The sequence below is a fragment of the Macaca thibetana genome, chromosome 6, assembly GCF_024542745.1.
Source record: "Macaca thibetana thibetana isolate TM-01 chromosome 6, ASM2454274v1, whole genome shotgun sequence".
NCBI classification, from domain to species: Eukaryota; Metazoa; Chordata; class Mammalia; order Primates; family Cercopithecidae; genus Macaca; species Macaca thibetana.
Window position 1 is genome coordinate 54769820 of NC_065583.1, and position 19307 is coordinate 54789126.

The 19307-nt window shown below is 39.6% G+C and overlaps 1 protein-coding gene across 1 annotated transcript in view; it reads right to left on the minus strand.

Moving 5' to 3' along the window:
• The window catches only part of LMNB1 (lamin B1), a 59369-nt gene that overhangs the window by 10557 nt on the left and 29505 nt on the right, over nt 1-19307 (minus strand). The window contains exons 4-9 of the mRNA XM_050792930.1: nt 16837-17007; nt 15345-15470; nt 8427-8647; nt 6466-6691; nt 4738-4842; nt 1253-1372 (exon numbers count right to left, since the gene is read on the minus strand). Of these exons, the coding sequence (XP_050648887.1) occupies nt 1253-1372; nt 4738-4842; nt 6466-6691; nt 8427-8647; nt 15345-15470; nt 16837-17007 (969 nt within the window). The remainder of the gene's footprint in view (nt 1-1252; nt 1373-4737; nt 4843-6465; nt 6692-8426; nt 8648-15344; nt 15471-16836; nt 17008-19307) is intronic.

The following is a 19307-nucleotide window of genomic DNA, read 5'->3' on the forward strand; positions in this document are numbered from 1 at the left end:
AGCCACCGTACCGGGCCTGATACCACAGTTTATCTTTGTTACATTTATCAGAAAGTCACTTTATCTTATTCCCTGGCTCCCTTACTCTCTTTAGAATGTGGGCTCCATGATGCCAGAAACCACGTGTGGCTTTTTTCCTGCTTATTCCTAACACAAAGTGGCTGGCATATAGCAGACACTCAGGATTTTCCAAATAAATGAATAACCCTGCACTTGTAAATATGCTTAGCTTCCCTACCAGGTTTGCCAGCCTAACATTCCCACTACATATCTCCTTTCAGCACCACTCAGACTGAAATGCATACCCAGTCAGGTTGTAAGGTACAAAACAGCAGAGCCTACCAGCCTGGAAACTGGGTGAAAAGGTCAGAACCAGTAAGCATGTCAGAACAAGGTTATGACCAATGGCTCCCTTGCAAGGCAACTTACAGGTCTCATGGTAGGCAAGATGAAAAAGCAGTATTACAACTAAAAGGAAAATGAGAAGTACAAACCATCCTGAACTCACAACACAAGCTCCATTAACTTGTTTATGGCAATCGCAACAAATTCTAAACAGAGGCTCAGTGATGCTTTGTACAGCACCTGGATAAGGTGATTCGCTAGGGAAAGACAAGGAGGAAGCCAAGTTTTACTAGCTTCAAAGCACTTTAGCTGCTTTAGACTACTATTGGTAGGGGTATATGCAGTGTCTTTACATGGCAGTGGGGAAGGTAAGGTACTTTGACAAGGATTCTAAGACTGACACACTGAAAACACACACTCCAAGCAGATGTACATTCCACAGTCTTCAAACTCACAGTTTCATGAACATTCTGAGAGCTAGTAACAAGATTAATAATGTGAGCATTTACTAGATAAATGTACTATGCCAGACACTATTCCAAGCATTTCCCAAGTACTGTCTCATTCTTATTATTAGCTCATTGATATTGTGTCATTAATATCCACTTTTAAATGAGAAATCTAAGAGAGGTGAAGTAACTTGCCCAAAGTCAGAAAGCTAATGTGCAGTGAAAACAGAAACTGGACACAGACAATCTGTTCTGGAGCTTTTACTAATAATCCGTACTCTATAATACACTCCTATTTATTCCTAAAATTTAAAGACAGCTTCAGTTCAATTTACTTAGCAGCTTTGGTCTGTTTATGCAATCAGTTACTGCACGTTTCAATCTGATCTTGATTATACTTGCACAGTGAACTTTCAAGTGAAATTAACATTGTGGTGGTCCTGATAAACTGGTCATACCTCTCCCTGAGAATTTTTCAGTATAACCTTCACATCTTCGCCAGTGCCCCATGAGTTCTGGTTCTTCCAGATGAGGTCAGTCGGGGGGCTGGCTGTGACACCAGCGTTTGCAGCCCAAATCTGTAAAAATCAAAGGATATCAGCACACCCAGAACCCAGCTCTCCCACATGCCAATGACAGCAATGCAATGAGACTCAAACACTTGATTCTAAAAGTCTGAGAACTATGCCCCCGCTACAGAGTGCTATACATAGCTATGTGGCCAGAACTCACAGAGTTTCTCAAGGCCTCAGCTTCCCCATCTGATAAGTGAAGACGATGATACATAAGGCCCTGAAGTAAAACTGCCTACACTCACGTCCTAGTTCCTTTACACACCAGCTGACCCTGAGCAAGTTACCTTCCTTTAGTCATCCATAAAACAGGGCAGAAATGGCACCTGTAACAGGTGGAATTATTGAAAAGAGCAAGTGATAACCCACACTCAGTGGCTAGCTAACTCAGTGAATGGTAGCCTCAGCATTCTATTACTCTGTGGGTTTTATGGGCCATCCTTCCACGTTAGACAGCCTTCTGTGACTCCCTCTAATAATGTTCTCTGGCTGCCTACAGCAAGAAATAAAGAGACCTTCTGCAGCAGACAGCCTATCTAGAATAATCTTATGGAAACTGGTACATCTCCAAACAGAGACAGTGTCACAATACCCTAGAGTATCTGAGACTGCACTCCAAAAAGAATGCTGGAAATGGATAAATCACTCGCTGTTCAAGGGAAAATATAATTGCTGTTGAAATAGGCCAAAGAAATTATATTCTCCTTCTCGTGAGCATGAAAATACTTTTTATATATCTACTGGCAAAAAAGAATGGATACAGTAAAGAACACCTGGCAGTCAGAAAGCCTAGGTTTGAATTATGGACAAATCACTACACCTCTAGGAAGCTCAATGCCTCTAGCTACAGGGATACTACTAGCCCTGATCTTTTAGAAAGATCATTTAAAAACAAACAGAAAAGTTTGTAATTTATACATTGTTATATAACATAAAAGACTTTATGACTGCAAAAGGAAAGCTGAAGATGGCAAAGACAAGTATATTTCAATGGGGGCCAGGTGTAGTGGCTCCAGCCTGTAATCCCAGCACTTTGGGAGGCCGAGGCAGGCAGATGACTAGAACAAAGGAGTTTAAAACCAGCCTGGGCAACATGGTGAAACCCTGTCTCTATCAAAAAAAAGAAAGGGTGGGGAGTGGGGGTGGTAACAGGAGAAAAATCTACGAATTACTGATTAGGAGACAGCCCTTACTTCTTAAGATGTTCACCTGAAGAATCCAGATCTTTCATCAGCATTACAAATGAACAGGGGCACAAGATATTAACTGGGATGAAACTGAAAAAAAGAACTGAATCTGGTCCAACATTTAGATGATGTGGAATGTTAGTGTTTTCCTACTTGTAAGCATTATTTCTCACTAGCCTATATGTAATCAAATAGTTGGTTTATGTTAATAATCATCATCATAAAATGTCAATATCCTTGCTAATTTAACCTAAAACTAATATGTCCTATAGCCATGTCATTTAATACGGCAGCAAAATGTGGCTTGTTAGCACTTAAAATGTGGCTAGCCTGGAATGAATGTGTTGTAAGGGTAAAACACACAGAAGATTTTGAAGACTTAGCTAAATTTAAAAAAAAAAAAGAACGTGGGCCGGGCGCGGTGGCTCACGCCTGTAATCCCAGCACTTTGGGAGGCCGAGACGGGCGGATCACAAGGTCAGGAGATCGAGACCATCCTGGCTAACACGGTGAAACCCCGTCTCTACTGAAAGTACAAAAAAAAACTAGCCGGGCGAGGTGGCGGGCGCCTGTAGTCCCAGCTACTCGGGAGGCTGAGGTTGGAGAATGGCGTAAACCCAGGAGGCGGAGCTTGTAGTGAGCCGAGTTCGCGCCACTGCACCCCAGCCTGGGTGACAGAGCAAAGACTCCGTCTCAAAAAAAAAAAAAAAAGAACGTAAAAATATCTGACTTTTTAGACTGATTACATGTTAAAGCAATATTTTGGATATATTGGGTTTAATAAAATATAGTTCTAAAATTCATGTCTTTATTATAATGTGGCTATAAGAAAATTTAAAATTACACATGTGGTTCTCATATTTCTATTCTAGAATTTTAAACTGATCTTTGCTTTTGCCTCTGCAATTTTACAGAAAGACCACTTAGCACTACCATGTTCCAAAGAGCTGCTTATCACATTTAATGCCAGTTGCTGAAGAAAAAAAGTATCACATTATTTTATATGATAATTGAGTTCTCCACTAGACCTCTAGAATCCATGTATTTAGTCCCTGAGGTAGTATACCCAGTAGAAAAAGTAGATGATTGGCATAAGGCTTCCATATTATTACTTTTGAGATAGAGAGCACACTCAATTCTGAATCCTCTGAACTAAAATGTCAGATTCTTTTTACCACAGTATACAACTTCTGTAAGATATATAATAGGACTGAGCAATTTTCTCTCACTATAGTGATTACTAAAGAGATGAAAGGATATTGTAGTTAGGACAGTTGATCCTATTTTTACCCATTATTAACAAATTAGCATCTGATATTTTCACAAAGTGGCATCATGCTCTCCGAACATACCTTTTGAAAGAGAAGTCTGAGCCTTTGATCATCAATAGTAAGGTATGTATCAACATAAAATTTTAAACACATTTAAAACACATGTTTAATATTTTTTAAAGAAGAATATATAAAAAGAGACAGTCACCTCTACATTCTTTTAGGACGAAAAGAGTGACTTCTTTGAAATCTATATCAAAGTTAACATTTTATCATTAGCTAAATCTATCTACTAAGTAAAAGCAAAAGAATCTTTTGTTTACTCAATGAAACATACTTCTCTAAAAAGTAAGCTAATTAACATTTCAGTAACTATTAAAGATGCAGTATTTCAGAACACACCAATTAGAAATCAAGACTCAGAATGCCACTTAGTGATAATTTACAAGGGTGCCTATAATCTAAGGACTTTTATTCAAAACCTACGTTCCTACCCCAACCCCAAAGATAGCTAAGGGTGAAGTAGGGCCTGAACACCAAAATACTACCCAGATGATTTTGAAGCTCACCCAAGGCTGGAGATTGCTGTTATAGACATACGTTAATGCTAGATTCTTAACAGTTCTTTATGCCAAGCAGTGTCTCCTGAATGACACTGGGCTACAACTATCAGTCAAGAGATAGCTTTTATATCTCCTGGAACAGACAAGATAAAAATAATTCAAAGGTCAATTCTTCACTACTCTCAGTAAGACAGAATTTTAAAAATATTTTATAGCACTTGTAATGACCTAATAATATAAAAAGTGCTTTAATGGCCATTTCTAAAATGTTTCTCTTTTAGCCAAAAAACTTTTTGAGTTACTTTGTTAACACAATGAAGTTAAATTAAATGATAACTAGATTCACTTACTGTAACAGTCTGGCCTGCCTTCAGCACATATCTTGAGGTATATTTGTAACTGACTGATGTGTCTCCAATTTTTCTGATCATCTCCCAGCCTCCCATTGGTTGATCCTACACACAGAAAGGAGGGAGGGAGGGTGTTACTTCAGAGATACAGAAAGTTGTGGAATAATCAAATAAATTAATCTATACAGGCAGTTAAACTAAGACCGCTTTACGGTCATCTTCCCACGTTTGAGGTTTTCCTACTATAAAAAGAAAACATGATTTTGTCATTTTGTCAAACAGTAACTTCAACAACGAGTTAATTAGTAAGGTACTTAACTTTAAAGAGGACAGAACTGGAAAAAAAAGGGTATGAACCAAATTGTCAAATTCACTGCTAGATAAGGTGGGTCTTTCAAATTTACAATACTATCTAGCTGTCATAATCACAATTTTAAACATCGAGCATTGGATTACTTCAAGCTTTTAAAATAGACACATAAGCTTAGAAACAGAAGAAAATCTGTCATTTTCCTTCTGCATCTGTCCCACTTCTGCCCGCATTCAACTCTCATACATGAAAGCATAAGGGGCTCAAAAAAAGGGTCAATGGGCCTGGGCGTGGTGGTTCATGCCTGTAATCCCAGCACTTCAGAAGGCTGAAGCGGGTGGATCACCTGAGGTCAGGAGTTGGAGGCCAGCCTGGCCAACATGGTGAAACCCTGTGTAAAAATACAAAAATTAGCAGGCGTGCTTGCATGCACCCGTAATCCCAGCTACTGAGGAGGCTGAGGCAGGAGAATCACTTGAACCCGAGAGATGGAGAAGCCAAGATCATGCCACTGCACTCCGATCTGGGCAACAGAGCGAGACTCAAAAAAACAAACAAACAAAAGGCTACAAAGAGACCTTAGAGCTTATTCTCTTTAGCATCAAAACTGTTAGTGCTTGTTAGTGCTACTTCACTCATCCAAATTATGTATTCATCCACATGAAAGATAGTTTTAGTAACTGTGATGAGAAAAGATTAATTTTTTCAGGAACATATGTTTCAAGAAGTGACATCCATCCCACTGCCGCCTGCAAGCTCCCAGACCATGCCTTCCTCTAATATCATCTCATAATCCATCGTGGCCTCAAGTTCCTTGATGCGGAGCTAAGGAAGGCCTACACTACTGAGCTCCCGAAAGCCCCAGCCCTAAATTTCAGAAATCTCTGCTATGAATACTTCATGTTTACTTTTAAACATTTCGGAATAAGGCTTCACGCTATTTTTCATATTAAGTATTAGCATTTGTTCATTTATTTATTTGCAGGGAAAAATACTCCCTTAATATCTGAGTCCAGGCTCTTATCTCCTTCTTTCAGTAAGCTTTTTATTAAGTTAATAACTGAAAGAATATCCACCATTTTCATCCAGTTGCTCCAACTTCTTCACAAATCTGGCTAGGGCAGAGAATAATAATTCATCCTCAGAACCACTGTGATAAAAGGAACATGCTTTTCAAAAAAGCCCTGACCCTCTAAAGAAGGGTTAGTGAAGCAAATCTTTAAACTACTAGGGTACCCACCTCTTCCTCCTATTTCAATTTTTATTTTATTTTATGAATTTAAGTAAAAAAGACATAAACGCTTATTCCATGAAGACTTAAATGAATCCAAACAAAAACTAAGGGGCTATCACAATTGCAAGAGAACCTAGCAATCCGCAAAGCCTTGCTAGAAAAAAAAAAAGGTCTATTTTATTACCTGTTCAGAAGTGTTCTTCAAGCGGATAAATTTTCCATCAACATCAATTTCTTCAATGCAAACATTCCCAGTGGCTGAGGCGGAATGAGAGATGCTAACACTACTACTCGCCTCTGATTCTTCCACATCAACCCTCTTCCGCTTTCCTCTAGTTGTACGTACACTGCGACTTGAGGATGCTCGGGATACTGTCACACGGGAAGAAGGGCTTGGAGACAGCTTCAACCTATATGGGAAAAATAAAACAATTCATTTTTAAAACACATATGCCCTTCTTGCCTTAAAAAAAAAAAAAAAAAAAAAAAAACAAGGGCTGGGCACAGAAGTTCATGCCTGTAATTCCACAACACTTTGAGAGGCCAAGGCAGGTGGATTGCTTGAGGTCAGGAGTTCAAAATCAGCCTGACCAACATGGTGAAACCCCATCTCTACTAAAAATACAAAAATTAGTCAGGCTTCATGGCGGGCACCTGTAATACTAGCTACTCGGGAGGCTGAGGCAGGAGAATGGCTTGAACCCCAGAGGCGGAGGTTGCAATGAGCCGAGATCACACCACTGCACTCCAGCCTGGGTGACAGAGTGAAAACTTGTCTCAAAATAATAATAATAATAATAATAATAATAATATCCCATCCATGCATTTCTAAAGTAAAATATTACTTACAATCTGTTAGCCAAAGCCAAAGTTTACCTTAACTAATGTAAGCTTCTTCATAAGGTGCCCATCATCAATTTTCCTTTTAAAAAAATAACAATCTGAATGTTTTCTCTAGGGACAGAAGTAATATAACCATAATGCAAGAAGTCTGGTAAATGGGTAGAAAGTCATCTGATCTACTGCCACCCACCACAGCCAGTTATAGTTGGTGTACGTTTTTCTCTTTTCATACCTGTATTTTCTTATTATCACAATGGATATATATTAAAATTATCTGGCTTTTTATCCTAAATCAGCCACTTTCCTTTTGGAACTTTTTTTTTTCTTTTTTTGAGACAGAGTTTTCACTCTTGTCACCCAAGCTGGAGTGCAATGGCACAATCTTGGCTCACTGCAACCTCCACCTCCCAGGTTCAAGCAATTCTGTCTCAGCCTCCCAAGTAGCTGGAATTACAGGAGCCCACCACCATGCCCAGCTAATTTTTGTATTTTTAGAATAGACGGAGTTTCACCATGTTGACCAGGCTGGTCTTGAACTCCTGACCTCAGGTGATCCACCTGCCTTGGCCTTCCAAAGTGCTGGCAGGAGCCACCACACCTGGCCCTTTTGGAACTCTTTTCTGAGAACAGGCGTCAAAAAGATTTATACATTGACCAGATTTAAAATATATATAAAGCCAGCCGGGCGAGGTGGCTCATGCCTGTAATCCTAGCACTCTGGGAGGCTGAGGCGGGTGGATCACGAAGTCAGGGGTTTGAAACCAGCCTGGCCAACATGGTGAAACCTCGTCTCTACTAAAAACAAAATTAGCCAGGTGTGGTGACACACGCCTGTAATCCCAGTTACTTAGGAGGCTGAGGTAGGAAAATCACTTGAATCCAGGAGGTGGAGGTTGCAGTGAGGCGAGATCACACCACTGCACTCTAGCCTGGGCGACAGGGTAAGACCCTGTCTCAAAAATAAATAAATAAATACATAAATAAATAAATAAAATGTAAAGTCTCTTTCAGCCAATTTGGTATTTTATAATATAATAAATCACCAAAACACTTAAAATCTCAAAGGAAATCCATCCTGACGCAGTTCAGCATTTAAAGTAATAACAATAAACTAAGAGTACTTAAGCAACATTTTCTGTGTTGCAGTAGAAGTATGATCTATTACCACCTCTATACTTAGGTGTTAAAAGAAAGGACCAAGAAAATAAAGTTCTTTTAAAAATGCTGTTTATTTTTATTTAAATAAAAAGGGTGAGGGGCAAAAAGTGGACCATAAGGTAGGGTGACCCTTAAGTTCCTTACCTCTCTTCTTCGCCTTCTAAGAGTTTCCTGTAAGCACTGATTTCCATGTCCAGGGCTAACTTTACATCAAGAAGCTGCTCATAGTCATTCAGCTGTTGCTGCATTTGATCCCTTATTTCCGCCATCTCTCTCTCTTTGTCTGTCAGCATGCGACGAGAGTTGTCTTTTTCTTTAGCAAGCATGTCCTCTAATTCTTGAATCCTTTCCAAACATGCTCTAGACTTAAGATACAAGGAAACATACTTTCTAGGAACATTCCAACATTAGCACCAGGCAGCTATTTTAAACCATTTCCTAGACTGGAAAACAAGTACGACCCTATGGAATCTGTAACTCACTAGAATTCAAGAGATTTTAAGAAATTAAAACCCAAAATTCCTCAAATACAAAACACAGACCTCAGGAGAGTTTTGGCTGATAAAAGAATAAAAGACTATTACATAAATGTAAGTTCTGTAAATACACATATAATTTTTCTGTACTTAGCCAAAAAAATTTTAAGCTGTGGTTTTGGTAAAAGTCAAGTCTGGCTCCCTTATAAAGCCTTTACTTCCTAAAGTAAAAATTAAATAAAGAACTTAAAAAGATATAAACACTGACTGACAAAATAAACCTAAGAGTGGGTAAAAGTATGTTTTAGCAGACTGCTGAGGAATATTCAGAAACCAGGGCAAAGGGACTCCGGTTGCTATGTGGAAGGCACTACCTACTGTCCCGTTAGGATTGCTGGGCTATCTCATGTTCAGTTAGCACACAAAGGACTTACAATATAGGGTGATTTGTAAAGTATTACTGTGAATATAGAAGTTGTATATTTGGCATAAAAAAATTAAAAATCACACATCCTACACCAGAAAATTCATCTTAGAAATCTTGTGGCTCGCTGGTAATTACTCTTCTGTGTTTCTCCATGACAGAATTCATCTCAGTAGCCTCAGAAAGTGACAACTCAAAAGGACTGATGGATAGCGTAGGCCCTCAGAATCACAAGTACCTGCAACAGAGCAGGAGAGAAAGGGCATCTAATGCGCAAAAACTAAATCTAGAAGGTTAGAGATAAAAAGGAACTACCCAATACATAAAAACTACACTCTTGCTGGTAAATTTACTTTTCACAGTAGTACGGGTTCAAAATTTTGAAACTGCTTTAACATATACTGGGGCTGAACAATTAAGTAAACGGATGATAAAAACCAGGTTTCTCACTCTCAGAGAGTAAAGATACAGGTACGTCAGAAAGGAAGCCAAAAATGAATCCTGTGGTACTAGATGCAAGTCAGAGACATCTGTATGAATTCATGTTTATCTTAATACAAATGATTACACAGAAAAAGTTATAAATATGTGCATACACATGGGTTAGCATACATCAAATGTTACCCACTTTTATCAGTGAGAGGGCCAAGAAGCAGTAAGCACACTCAGTGCCCAGATCTTAATTTCTATATACCATTCTCCAATAACAAGAAACAGGGCTCCTTGGAGAATGGATAATTCTAGGACTGGAGCAGGGAAAATGCAAGACAAGCCTAGAGCATGTTATAGTACCAGAAAGCAACAAAGTGCTCCCTCCAGAATGTGGCGCTTAAGTCCTGCCCTTCACCCTTGAGGGTAGGCTGGACTTAGTGACCTATTTCCCATGAACAGTGTATGGAAATGGAAAAATAGTAGCGCTGTTGACAGTGGAGAAACCTGACAAACACTATCTTAAACCAAACACCACCAGTGATGTCATGTGGTTATCACATATGTGCAATCCCTGATACAATGTGACAAAACGGGCACTTAAAACCCAAAACCCCAGTCCAATCACGTGAAAAGCACCAGACAAATCCAAATTGGGGGAACTGTCTACAGGATACCTGGACAATCCTATTCAAGACTCAAGCTCATAAAAAACAAGGAAAGCACAAGAAACTGTCACAGACCCGAGGAGGCATGTGGAACCTGGAACAGAAAGAGGATAACAGAAAAACTGGTGAAATCCAAATAGTCTGGAGTCGAGTTCACAGTAATATACCAGTGTCAGTTTCTTAGTTTTGATAAATATGCTACGGTAACATAAGATGCTAACAACAGGGGAAAATGGGTGCGAGAAAAACAATAACTGCCTATAGTACTTTGCCAACTTTTCTGTAAATCTAAAATTATGCCAAAATAACAAGGTTATTTTAAAAATAATCAAGAGTCACTCTAAACCTATTTGGGGGCAGAGGGGTGCCCTGGTTCACATGCACACACAAAAGTATATTTTTAAAGAAAAAAAATGGACCAATCAATTAATTAAATTCCAGAGTAGTAGTATATAACTTGACATTCTATTTAGACAGGCACTCCTCTTAAGATGGATATTACAAAGGTAGTCCCTGAACCTCAGAGAACTTGCATTTAACTGCATTTGCAAAAATCATGCTATAAATGGAGAAATCCATTTCCCTGCTACCATGTTCCTTGTATTTTCTTTTTCTCCAAAAGAAAATTTTAAAAGTCATGTAAGTTCAAAATGCCTCCCCCCTTCAATCTCTTTGCTTTATTTCATATATCAGAAGTAGAAGACAGAATGGGCAAAAAGGTAGAATCTAAAGGAGAGTTGATGAGAGATATAAACTACCCAAGATTCACAGATAACCTGAGCTGAGATTTACAAACCCAAGGATGTCTCTGTTTGACTGCCTTTGATGTTGTAGAGCTCTTTAAGACGGAAAAATCAAAATCTAGGTATACAAGTTTTAAAGTTATTCTGAATCATTCTGTATTTTAAATAGAAATATTTAAATTCTATTTTCAGTAGCTGCACTTACGCTTGTAGAGTAAGATATAGGAACACAGTATGAGAAGTTAGACCTAGATTCTCCTTTCGAATTCTGCCATTAACTACCTATGAGCAAGCTGTAACTAACCTCACTAAACCAGTTTCCACATAAGGAAAATGAAGAGATCTAACTAACTAGATTATCTCTCAGATCTTGCCACTAACCCTGAATTTTATGACTTCTGATGATCTTGGGGTTAACTTTTTTTGTAGTATGTAATATCATTGTACTGGTTTACTAAGGTCTAGCTGCAACCAAAGTCTCCAGAATCTGGGTGTTAGAAAAACAAAAGTTAGAGGTGTTTTTAAGTACCATGCTGTACTTTTCTCTAAGGCAAGCAGACTCTAAACAACCAATTCATTTGGCCCCAAGTCAAAAATATAGAAATGCAATAAACAATGTAAAATTTTTAATTCCAAAACCTAACACTGGTACCATCTATATATTATTTAAATATATCTTGTAAAACCAGTATTTTAAAAGCCATGTCAATTTTAAGTAAAATTTAAGAAGTACTTTACTAACCTGAGTTATTTAACCAAAAGGAAATTCTTTTGGCCTAATAGGCAGCATGATGAAACTGATATGACCCAGCAACAAACATGATTAAACAATAGGAAAATATTCAAAAAGATGACATTTTTCTTTTTGATTATTTTTCTAAGGCTAAAATTTACCAACTAATAAAAATATTCCTCAAAATATACTGTTTACCATAAAGTCTGTTACCAATAATGAACAGAGGAAAAGATTCACCCCCAGAGAGAGAAATTAAAAACTATTTTGGCTGAACTATCTGCTAAGGAGTTAGCTCCTGGAAACCCCCAGTGCACTGCCTAACATTACTTAAAAACCACTAAGCTAAGGTTTAAAAAAAAACTTGCAGCCAGCACAGTGGCTTACGCCTGTAATCCCAGCATTTAAGGCAGTAGCTCACACCTGTAATCCCTTCCATTTTGGGAGGCCAAGGTGGGCAGATTACCTGAGGTCAGGAGTTGGAAACCAGCCTGGCTAACATGGTGCACCCCGTTTCTACTAAAAATACAAAGAATTAGCTAGGCGTGGTGGCGCGCGCCTGTAATCCCAGCTACTCAGGAGGCCGAGGCAGGAGAATCACGAATCACTTGAACCTGGGAAGCGGAAGTTGCAGAGAGCTGAGATCATGCCATAGAACTCCAGCTTGGGCAACAAGAGCAAAATTCTGTCTCAAAAAAAAAAAAACACTTGCAAAATGGGAATTCAATTAACAGGCAAACAGGGAAACAGCCTTGAACCTGGGTCAGAACACACAGCTACCAAGTTTCAGAGCCCACTACTACTTATTAATAACACTAGACTACTCTCAGTCTCCTCATCCAAAGTACAGTGAAGATCAACCTCAAGACAAGATCTGTACTAAGTAAATCAAATGGATTAAGCAGCAGCCAAAAAAAATATATAGTAGGAAAAAATAAAATCGAGGGAGAGACAGTAACCAGTAGACAACTTACTATTAGTAAATGGAAAAGAGTAGTAAATGCCAACTCAGTATAAGAACAGAGAGGCCCATTTTTGGAAAAGTACCTGTGAAGACAGTGATATAGGCCGGGTGCAGTGGCTCACACCTGTAATCCCAACACTTTGGGAGGCCGAGGCGGGAGGATCACCTGAGGTCAGGAGTTCGAGACTGCCCTGACCAACATGGAGAAATCCCATCTCTGCTAAAAATACAAAATTAGCAGGGTGTGCTGGCGCATGCCGGTAATCCTAGCTACTAGGGAGGCTAAGGCAGGGGAATTGCTTGAACCCAGGAGGTGAAGGTAGCAATGAGCTGAGATTGCGCCATTACACTCCAGCCTGGGCAACAAAAGTGAAATTCCGTCTCAAAAAAAAAAAAAATACAGTGATACAGTCTGTGTGTTTGTGTTCCCATATATTTCATGTTTAAATCCTAACCCTCGAGGTGATGACATTAAGAGGTGGGGCCTTTGAGTGGTGATTAGATCATGAGAGGAAAGCCCTAGTGACTGGGATTGGGTGCTTCTTCAACCATGTGAGGACAGAGCAAGAAGGCACCATCTATAAATCAGGGAACAGCCCTCACCAGGCAGATACCCAATCTGCCAGTGCCTTGATCTTGGACTTCCAGCCTCCAAAACTGTGAAAAATAATTTCTGACATTTCTGTTGTTTATAAGCTACCAAGAGTAGTTTGTTATAGCAGCCCAAAAGGACTGAGACAGATGGTGCAATGGAAAAAAAGATTATCTGTTAAATTTCTTTTTTTTTTTTTTTTTTTTTTTTTTTGAGACGGAGTCTCGCTGTGTCTCCCAGGCTGGAGTGCAGTGGCGTGATCTCGGCTCACTGCAAGCTCCGCCTCCCGGGTTCACGCCATTCTCCCGCCTCAGCCTCCCGAGTAGCTGAGACTACAGGCGCCCGCCACCACGCCCGGCTAGTTTTTTGTATTTTTAGTAGAGACGAGGTTTCACCGTGTTAGCCAGGATAGTCTCGATCTTCTGACCTCGTGATCCACCCGCCTCGGCCTCCCAAAGTGCTGGGATTACAGGCTTGAGCCACCGCGCCCGGCCTGTTAAATTTCTAAAAGTAAATCTTCTTCGAAGAGAATGAGGTATAAAAGGAAAAACTGGGAACCAGCAGAGAAACCCATCTATCAGTCTGCAGCCTCTGGGCAAGTCATTAAACTCACCTAGATCTGTGGTTATATGGAATGAACTCAGAGGTGCTCCCAGCTCTGCTATTATATGAAAATTTTCAAAACACTATCAGCACAAAATAGGTTTAAAATAATTTTAAAATGTGTGCTGTAAGTAACAAAGCACATGATAGGCAATGTAAAAGCCCCTATGTTAACTAAATTATTTTATATCACCCCATTTTATATGACTCATTTTCGGATTTCTTTTTTTTTTGAGACAGAGTCTTGCTGTGTCGCCCAGGCTGCAGTGCAGTGGCGCAATCTCATCTCACTGCAAGCTCCGCCTCCCAGGTTCATGCTATTCTCCTGCCTCAGCCTCCCGAGTAGCTAGGACTACAGGCGCCCGCCACCACGCCCAGCTAATTGTTTGTATTTTTAGTAGAGTCAGGGTTTCACCGTGTTAGCCAGGATGGTCTTGATCTCCTGACCTCATGATCTGCCTGCCTCAGCCTCCCAAAGTGCTGGGATCACAGGCGTGAGCCACTGTGCTCAGCCATTTTCTGCTTTATTTCTAAGTTCCTGCAATAGATGTCATCAGTTTTATAATTAGAAAAATATTTTACTAAAAATGGTAAAAAGAAAAAGGAAGGAAGAAAAGCCTAATCAAGAGTAAAATAAAGTTGATTCTCATGTGGAAAATTCAAAACAAGATTTTCTCCCTTGATGAAAACAGAAGCTGAAGTTATTTCCAAAACAATTAAGGTGACGAGTTAATTGCTGAATCATTCTGAATGCAGTATATGGAGTATATGTACTTTGTGTCCACACTGACATCACCCTAGGCTAAAATTGATCTGAAGTAGTGTCCATGCCTGCTTAAGCAGCACCTGAAGCACACCATCACACCCTGGTAGGCAGCCAGTCAACACAGTCAGCAATAATCCCATTTGTCACTTAGGCATACCAACGAATGAATGAGTTACTAAATTCTTATTGGAATATGCAAATTAAAGCTACTTTCCTGGATCCTAATTATTATATACTTTAAGCACTACAGAATTTGTCTAGAAACACAAAGAATTTTTACATGTTTTTCTTCATTTTGGTTTTCAAATGATATAAAAAAGGAATGTGTTGAGAATAACTCTGTAGAGATGAAGCTATTAGACAGGTCAGAAGATCCGGGTCCTAGGGTAAGTCCAGTGAATAAACTAACAGGCTCCTTCCTCAAGGGCAAGTCCCTTAGCTCTGTGTAATCTACTAATTAGGAGCAACAGTATCTACTCAAAGGATGTTTATGCAATGCAAAATGAACACATCTAGAAAAGTACTGTGAAGACCAAAGCGCAGGATGACACTATCCTCTGTGACAAACAGAGGGAGGAGTGACATCAGCCCGAACAAAGCAGGTAGGTGCCCATGGTGAAGGTAGCCTTCAAGTCTAACTTCTTACATCAAGATGCTTATTTACCTCTTTCTGTAGATTAGAAAGCTGGGATGAAAGATTCTCAATTCTCATGCGGCTTTCCATCAGCTCTTCCCTGGCACTGTTGACAGTAGAAGTATTCATCTCTGATGACAGTCTGGCATTCTCAAGCTAAAAGAAGAAGCAAAGCATAGTCAGTCTTATCTAGAACTGAAACAAATAAGGAAGCATGATTCACCTCAAGGCATTTCAAACCTAACTCCTGCTGGTAACTGGTTGATGAAACACAGGAAAAGCATCATGCAGTTTGCTAACATGGTGTGAATGATGGTAATTCTGTGTGACTTCTAGAGTCACTTCCTAAATAACGAGCTTTAAGAATGCTAATATACCTAGGCCTTTACCCAAAGCTTATTACTTCAATATTTCATCTGTTAAACCTTTAATGTCTAAGATAACACTGATAAGGAGACTGGGTAGTAGCAACTCGACTGTGGTGATGTTTGTAAAGAAAAGAAACATCACATATCCCTAACCCACCAAATCCAATACAGTATATAAACCAACAAGCAGAAAATACTAGTTTATAGATTCATTCAAACCAGATAGAAATGCTTCCTTTCAGAAGCAAAAAAAATAGCTCCTTGAGTAAAATACAAATCCCATAACACTATTGTGTATGTGCGTCTCCTCCCTGGCTCCCTGTGAGGCCACAGTCTGTGACTGATCCTTACTTTAGCTCCTTCACTGTTTAGCTCAATGTGTGATACTGGATAAATGTTATATAACTGAAGTTACTGCTTATAATAAGATCTTTCACTTTCACTAATTACTACTTCATACAACAGATAAAAAGCAACATGAACAGTTTAAGGCCATGCAATGAAAATTTTCAATAACTCTGTGACTCTACTATTCTAAGTCAGCCACGAAAAAGTCTTTTTAATCAAATCATATAAAATTTAAAACATGAGGCAAAATCATTTACCAGGGAAAGCCTGTACTTGTTGGTGATTTTTATGAATTCTTTCATGGTTAGCTAATGTAAGTGGGAAGTTTCTACAATATTTTTTTAAGTGAATAATAGTGACAGAGGAAGAAATAGCAGAGACTTTTCCATTTGGCCCTTATGTAAAAAGGCCCAAAGTGTGGTAGTCTCAATCTACGCACAACGATGATATGAAAATAAGATCTAATGCAGTCTGACATTCATTCACTACTACATGGATGTGTATGTAGGACAGCATGATCAGTACTTGTTATTAGAGGGAAGTTATTTCACATGGCTTGGGACAAAAAGACAAAACCTTACCTCTCATAAAATTGGAACAACTCTACATTCTTCTAGTAATTTTTAGTAACATTTGGTTTATAGAAACTGTACTTTTTAGAAGAAGCCAATTTTCTATGTATTTCATGGAGACTAGGGGAATCATTTTTAAAAACTAGAAAAAAATAAACATCAAGCGATGTTTGTCATGGGAATTGTGAAGTAATGATTTTAAGTGTTCAAAAGAATCTTCTGAAGAGTGCTCACTTTGGCATGGTAAGTCTGCTCCAGCTCTTCCTTATACAGCCTCACTTGGGCATCATGTTGCTCTCTCATCTCATGAAGGGCCTGAGCCAGCTTGTACTCATACTCAATTTGACGCCCAGAATCCACCTCTACCAAGCGCGTTTCATGCTTCCTTCTGGTCTCATTAATCTCCTGAGGAAAAAAGAAACAAAAAACATAAAGCCAAGTTACTTACCATGGCTGCACTGGTACACATCTGAGTGACATCACAGCCATCTGAAGTTTTACACATGAACCTCCTCCTGTTTGTCCTCAGGCAGTCATCTGAATAAACACTTTTTTGCCTCTTAGTTTTCAGTTGAGAAGATTTTTGAAATGGAACTAATGACAGAAGTGGTAGCATCTCAAGCCTTAGGAACTTTCTATTCCTTTTGAGGAGCAGAGCTATTTATTTTTCTGAAGCCAAGGAAAGGCCTGGGTGGCCTACTGAAACTACCATGCAATCAAGGATTTATAGACAGTAAACAATACTAAACACTAAGCAAAAATTATTTTTCTAAATTGTTTCACCGATAATCTTAAGAACATCTCTGAAAAAACGGCACATGGAAAGTTAAACTTAACAGTCATGATAAATTCAAATAAAGATTTATGTGTAATGAAACTATTTTCTTTTTTCTTTTCTTTTTTGAGATGGAGTATCATTCTGTCACCCAGCGGTGTGATCTCAGCTCACTACAACCTCCGCCTCCCGGGTTCAAGCAATTCTCCTGCCTCAGCCTCCCTAGTAACTGGCATTACAGGTGTGTACCACCATGCCCGGCTAATTTTTGTATTTTTAGTAGAGATGAGATTTCCCCATGTTGGCCAGACTGGTCTCAAACTCCTGACTTCAGGTGATCCATCTGTCTTAGCCCCTCAAAGTGCTGGGATTACACGTGTGAGCCACCGTGCCCAGCCATAAAACTATTTTCTTAGACATAATAATAGGCAGGACAAGCTAATTTACATGATTTCTTTAAAAGCTGGTATTAAGCTATCATTATCAAGCGACACAGGATCTTATTAACAATATTAGTTGACTAACTATATATGAAAAATTTACCGTTAAAGAATAGAAGTAGTTGTCATGATCCTTTACTCTGTTTTAAGGAAGTGTCTAAATAAAATCAGAATGGAAGGCTGAGTGTGGTGGCTCACGCCTGTAATCCTAGCACTTTGGGAGGCCGAGGCAGTCAGATCACCTGAGGTCAGGAGTTCAAGACCAGCCTGGCCAATATGGTAAAACCCCGTCTCTACAATAATACAAAAACTAGCCAGGCATGATGGAGAGTGCCTGTAATCCCAGCTACTAGGGAGGCTGAGATGGGAGAATCACTTGAATCCAGGAGACAGTGGTTGCAGTAAGCCAAGATCACATCATTGCACTCCAGCCTGGGGAGCTGAGCTAGACTCTGTCTCCCAAAAAAAAAAAAAAAAAAAAAAAAAAAAAAAAAGAATGGCATTATCTGAAGAAGCCATAAGAGGGAAGTATAACCCACAAAAGTTGCTGTTTGTGTATGTTAGTGCAGGTATTTTCCTGTGCATTTCTTCGTCTTTCTCTTAACTACTACACAGAAGCATGCACTTGACAAAATCAGAAAAATCAGGAAGGTTCTACTGTCACCCTCCCAGAGATCACATCTATTTCACGAAGCAAATAATACCTAAATCATGAAAACACTGAAGAGAGCAACTGCTAATAGTTGCTCTTTGTCTACCTCCTCCTTCCTCTTTGTCTTTCTCCTTCCTTTTTCCCCCAACTGTTCCTAATAAGGAAGTTAGATATTATTACTGAATATATATCAGGAAGGAAAAAAAAAAAGTTAAGGCCAGCGTAGTGGCTCACACCTGTAATCCCAGCACTTGGGGAGGCTGAGGCAAGTGGATCACCTGAGGCCAGGAGTTTGAGACCAGCCTGGCCAACATGGTGCAACTTACTAAAAAACAAGGGGAAAAAAAAGTTAGCCAGTTGTGAGGGTGTGCACCTGTAATCCCAGCTACTCATGAGGCTGAGGCACAAGAATCACTTGAATCCGGGAGGCACAGGTTGCAGGGAGCCAAGATCGTACCACTGCACTCCAGCCTGGGCAACAGAGTGAGACTCTGTCTCAAAAAAATTATTTTACATTTTTTGTTTAAAGTAAAAAAGGCCAGGCGTGGTGGCTCCCACCTATATTCCCAGCACTTTGGGAGGCCGAGGCAGGCAGATCACTTGAGTTCAGCTGTTCGAGACCAACCTGGTCAACGTGGTGAAACCCTGTCTCTACTAAAAATACAAAACTTAGCCGGTCATGGTGGTGCGTGCCTGTAGACCCAGCTACTCCAGAGACTGAGGCAGGAGAATCGCTAGAACCCAGGAGGTGGAGGTTGCTGTGAGCCAAGATCACACCACTGCACTCCAGCCTGGGCAAGAGAGCAGGACTCTGTCTCCAAAAGCAGTAAAAAAAAAA